This window comes from Schistocerca piceifrons, chromosome 5 (assembly GCF_021461385.2).
Source record: "Schistocerca piceifrons isolate TAMUIC-IGC-003096 chromosome 5, iqSchPice1.1, whole genome shotgun sequence".
NCBI classification, from domain to species: Eukaryota; Metazoa; Arthropoda; class Insecta; order Orthoptera; family Acrididae; genus Schistocerca; species Schistocerca piceifrons.
Window position 1 is genome coordinate 370,538,549 of NC_060142.1, and position 5,458 is coordinate 370,544,006.

Here is a 5,458-nt window from a genome sequence, read left to right on the forward strand (position 1 = left end):
GACATGGGTGAAATTTTTTTATTTTATTTTTAAGTGTGTTTGATTGTTTTGTAATCAACTATTGTATCTTTATCTTATGCGAGTTCTGCTAAGCATGCTAATTCGACTTCCCTTTCTGTTGCTCGAAGGCATATGATAATGTAGCAATGATGAAAACTGAGAATTTCATTAAGTGAATCTTTATGAAAAAATTATTTCACTCTTTAATGGCCTCTCATCTGAAGATCTAAGCATTTCAAGGTTTTGAAGTTCGACCCCTGTTCTGTTGCTTATGTGTCAAAGAGCTTAAATAGTCGACATAGCCATCCGCTTTCATGGTACTACGAGATTTGGTTTAGTGATTAATACAAAAGATTTATGTCAGTCCAGCCATCATGACTTAAGCTTGCAATGGTTCCTGTGAATCTGTTAAAGGATGTCTTGGATGTTTCCTAATTTCTCTGAGCCAGTTATGACCGATTATCTCGACGGATAATTGAGGTCTATCGTTCGTTCAGTTGACTGATGCGCTCAGCAGGCTGATAGTCATGAAGTTGGCGTTCGATGTTTTATTGATTCATTCTGCTTTTTTACCATATGGCTCTCAACATGTTTCTTGAGCAGTAGCTTGATTTTCTCAAGTGATAGGAAATGCACTGCAACACGGTGAACAAACGATTGTCGTAACAGCTTAAGCACTATACGGTTGCGGGTTCTTTGTAGTGAACTTATTTTGAGGAATTATCGTTTAAGAAAGTTGTTTGACGCATTTGATGATTTATGCGACAACAATCATATATTTCACTTACACAATAAAGAATTTTTACTCTGTTCATTGTTACAATCATGTATTTGAACATTGCGGTATAGCTGAAAATCTGAAACTAACCAGGCTAAACTTAAGTTTGTCGCACTGCTACTGAAAATAAAAAGGTATCCTCTTATAGTGGTGTTACATGTAATCAGCATAATGAGAAGGGGATATGATGAAGTAATTTGTTCTTGGATACTGATGTCATTTCAGAATTTTTAATAATCTAAGTACAGAACTTGTAGTAAAATCCTTTATTCACACAAATAATATTATTGACTATATATAAATAACAAATTAGACAAAGTTTACTTAAAATTGAGGAAAAATGAATTCTTTGTAATAGTATTCTCGCTCTCCGGGAAGAGCTTGTTGTACGGAACGGTGTCGAAGACGTACTGCGCCTGCTGCTTGTACACCTGCTCCATCCAGTCCTCCATGGGGCCCAGCATCTCGCGCTCCACGATGGGCGACGTCACCGCGTTGATCAGGGCGTTGCCTGCGGCCTCTGCAAGTGTGCGGATAGTCTGCGTTTAGTGTGCGGTATGAAAGCCGTCAGCACGTCACGTGTAGACGCCAGGCACATTGAAATTTGGCATGTGTAAGGAGATCAGTTACCGGGATTACTTACAAACAGCCGAGCTCCTAGTTTCCTAAGGTATGCACGGAAACAAAAGGAGGGAACAAAGTATATACAAGCAGAGAAAATGTTGCAAATAAATAGTTTAGCTACTCCAAAGAACAGTTCACACTAACTGGTGTTAAAAAGAGAATTAATGATTTAAATGATGATGATGTCTGGTTTTGCGGGGCTCTCAACTGTGCGGTTATCAGTGTCGGAACAAATTCCCAAACTTTCCTCAGCCCAATCTAGCCACTAACATGAATGATGATGAAATGATGTTGACAACACAAATACTCAGTCATCTCGAGGTAGATGAAAATCCCTGACCGCGTGGGGAATCGAACCCGGGATAATAATTTAGAATATGTTAACTCTGTATCTTATATTTCATTCCCAAGTAGATGTTGTTCGTTGAGTTATAATGGAAGGCATCATATCAGCAATGAAAGCTTGTAACTTGTAACGTGATTAACTGAGAACGTCATCCTGTAACCTGTATGGCTAATGAGACTTGTGTGTGAAATAGGCGATAGTAATTTTCACAAGTTAACATAGATGTGAAATTATGCGTTCATATCTGACAATGAATGTTATTAAAGGAAGATAAAGCAATATAATGAAAGTAAGTATTACTTCACTTTCCGATATTCATCGCGTTTCTTGCATGGAATATAGGGTTGGTACAAACTTCTGAGGTTTAATATCAGATACCCTCCCTTCACAGTTGATGATACGTGATTGAAGGATCTTACACAGATATGTAAGTAGCAGCTCGTTGAGATATTAGTTGCCATAAGAAAACCAAATGGTAAGTGTGCGTGTGTGACGTACCAAGAGGAGGGAAGCCTCCAAAAAGTCCAGTCAGCTCGTAGGAAGTCTTCCCGTACGTGTACTTCGTCTTGGCGGAGTCCAGTTTCAGGTAAGTATCACCGTTGCTTCGAGTGACTGGGTGTCCCTTGTAAGTTACGTCTGCTGTAGAGTCGACTGAAAGGGAGAAAAAACAATCCGTAATAAACGCGAATCACTTGTGAGACAAGAATTTACATTTACAATTAACTGCAGCATTCTGAAACGACATGACTTAATCTTGCAATTATGAGTAAAGTCCTTTTTTAACACTAAAAGAAAAGCTATACATTAAATTTTGCTTTGAACTACATGATTTTTTATATCTCCCTTTTCTTAAAAGCCTATAGCTTCTTAGCACACGCATATACTCCTAAAACCCAAACGTCCAGTTATTGTTAGCCACGTAATACTTACTCATTGTAAGTTTGAATCGACCATTGCCTCTCATAGGAATGCCCTTAATAACTTCCCCATCGAGAGTGTAGATTCCTTCCATCACCAAGGCACCAGGGGTGTGCGTAACAACATGAATGGTATGGTTGTCCACATCCACTCTGGCAAAAAATGAATCAATTTTTAGAAATAATAAAGGAGAATTTATCGCGATTGTTATATCAGATTTTAAAACTATAAATTTCGTGATTAGTAAACACTTAGTAGTAGCCTCTTGGTAGTAACCCTGACTTAGGTTCTTAACGTAACATTATCGGTACTCACTGTAAGTTATCGAGGACGCTGTTTGCGTGACCAGTCATGACGATATCGTCCAGCTTGAACCTGAGCTTCAGCACGGGCGAGTCAGCTTTCAGATTCAGAGGTGGGATCTGGGTCAGTGGGTCGATGGGTTTCGCCCCGATGCTGGGGAGACCTGTGGACGAGACGACGTGTCAGTAGCTTTAAACGGTTGTAATGAACCGTGGCAACATTTTCAGGGAATCTCACAAAACGGACTACGTATTGCAGGCCACAAAGATCTGTAACACGAGATAGAAGGGTAACGTTAACGCAAAAGCTAAGGTCCATTTGGGATGTACGTTGAGACAAATTTCTGCTAAGCAGTAATCACTACGAGGCATAAGAAGTGACGACCAGCTTCAGTAACCATATTATTGGAGAATTCCCGAGCAGGACTTTTCAAGATAGCCGTTTAGAGTGGATCTGTTTCTAAGTTTGTAAGTCACTCTTTCACATTATCTTTTTGTTTTTGTTCAAATATATTTCCCGTTGTTCTACATATTATCTGCCCCATAGAATTAGTGGATTATAGTTAAAATCTAGGCTGAAATTTGAGTTCCAGTACTTAGAGACTGATTTCTTATGCATGGTGTTTCCATATGATGATAACACAACTTTCAAAGACAATAGTGGAGCAAAAATTTATCAGGGAAAATTGAAGCATGATCGAGTTACACCTCACTTCAAGTCTAAGAGTAAGGCTGAGATAATTTAAATTTGCTTCAGAGCATGACATAAATCGAAGTAAACATAATTTGTGGTAAATTAATTTTTTGTCAATTCAGATTCATAAATTAGCCCTTTCCCTTCACCCCTTGGAAGTCAGGAGCGTCACACCGCTTACAAGACTGTACCGACGTTGAAAAGTGCCTGACGTTTAGCTGTACGGTGTGGCGTGGTCTTACGTTAATACTTACCACCTGCCAAGAGGGAGAGCGCCGACTGCAGGGCGTTCCGGCGGCAGGTCACGACGTCAGGCTCGTTACTGGGACACGTCCTCACTCCCAGGCCGCTGGGGGACGGGTCATCTGAGGGAAAAGCACCAGAACAGGGCATTACTTATCGTGGAGTTTACCGCGAACATTAACACACGTTGTCTTTGTGCTGAAACCAGTATATCTAATCAGTTGTTAAGAATGTGCGTCGTTTCAGTAAGAGAACTTTCATCATCTTCAGATAGGAGACGATTATTCGTAAACCATGTTTAAATAATTGCAGTCTGTAGTTTCAGTAAGACCAACCTCAAATGGTGTGTCTTAGTGACAACTTGTATTTGTAACTGCTTATACTTAACACAGACAAGGTGAGTAGCATAAAATTAATTAAAAGTACGGAGTAGAAGTAGAGGTGCTAGGCTCATTAATTTAAGTACCAAGGCGATAATCACACTGTACATCTTTGCATTAATCCGACAAATAGTGATCTCGCCTGAATGTAGATACTAAACATCACTCCCTAGTTTATTTTTCTAGGAAATTTTCTTTAGACTATATTTGATAGTGGAAGTCCTGCACTTTTAGTGAACAAGAAAAACGATATGAAGAAAGGTCTTTATTTGTGAATAATGCAGAGAAAAGAAAAATGCCTTCTCATCACTTAATGATCCCGTTTCTTATTCTCTCTAGTGCGTCATCAGGATCTTATTGAAAACAGCACGCTTCCTACCTCTATTCTCAATTCTCTTCACTTGACGTCCACGTGCATTGATGTTTCCGAAAGTGAATGAAGGTCTTAGGAGCTTATTTAGGAGTCTTTAGTTGTCTTCTATCGTTTTTGCTCATTCATACAGTATATACATTAGTTTCCAATGTTATTTGGAAAAATAACTGCGTGAAAAGAAAAGAACATGCCGACGAATAATCAGTTTTTGTTCCAAGATCAAATACAGATTTGTAGCACTTACAGAGAACTAGAATGGCGAGGAAGATGTCGGATTTTTTGTTAAGAACCACAGAGGCTAGACAGGCGTGAGCGCCGGCTTACCACCAATTCGTGCGTCGACTGCAGCGACGACGAGCAGGGCGAGAACGGCGGCGAGCTGCATGGTGGCTGCGTGCTGCCAGAGCTGCCGAGAGCTCGCCGTCCGGCCTTTATATAGGGTTTCGCGCCGCACTTGCTGCTCCCTCCGCGTCCCTCTGCGAAGACGACGGTACTTCATAGTGCCGTCAGTAGTTGCGTAACATGTTGCACTACGTGAAGTCGGTCCTGGGGCACAAACCAAGGATGCCGAGGTACGAAGTCTACAAATGTCGCTCCTTTTCCAGGAACTCGTAGACCTCCAGCATAACTTAGGGTAATTTTTCCTACTATTGAAACTGCATCTCAATGCTGAGACCCGAGGTAAAATCGGTATTCCACTAACTAACCCCAAGGGACACTGCATAAGTTTTGTAGAATAAGGACTCAGTAGTTAGAGCGGAACGCCTTAAATAGACCAAGACTCGACATTACCATGAAGT

At 40.5% G+C, this 5,458-nt stretch overlaps 1 protein-coding gene across 1 annotated transcript; it reads right to left on the reverse strand.

Annotated features, from left to right (window-relative positions):
- Positions 1 to 1,029: 1,029 nt before the first annotated feature.
- LOC124798193 (putative beta-carotene-binding protein) lies at positions 1,030 to 5,087 on the reverse strand. Its single transcript, XM_047261489.1, has 6 exons — positions 4,983 to 5,087; positions 3,917 to 4,027; positions 2,982 to 3,132; positions 2,679 to 2,818; positions 2,247 to 2,399; positions 1,030 to 1,298 (listed from the first exon to the last, which is right to left on the reverse strand). The coding sequence occupies exons 1-6, from the start codon at positions 5,041 to 5,043 to the stop codon at positions 1,099 to 1,101; spliced, it is 816 nt and encodes a 271-aa protein (XP_047117445.1). The 5' UTR covers positions 5,044 to 5,087; the 3' UTR covers positions 1,030 to 1,098.
- Positions 5,088 to 5,458: the final 371 nt, after the last annotated feature.

Coding starts and splice junctions, on each gene's coding strand:
- LOC124798193 (XM_047261489.1), bottom strand. CDS start 5,043: ATGCAGCTCGCCGCCGTTCTCGCCCTGCTCGTCGTCGCTGCAGTCGAC. Junction 2,819..2,981: donor AGCGTCCTCGATAACTTACA/GTGAGTACCGAT, acceptor ATTTTTTGCCAG/AGTGGATGTGGACAACCATA. Junction 2,400..2,678: donor TCGATTCAAACTTACAATGA/GTAAGTATTACG, acceptor TCTCCCTTTCAG/TCGACTCTACAGCAGACGTA.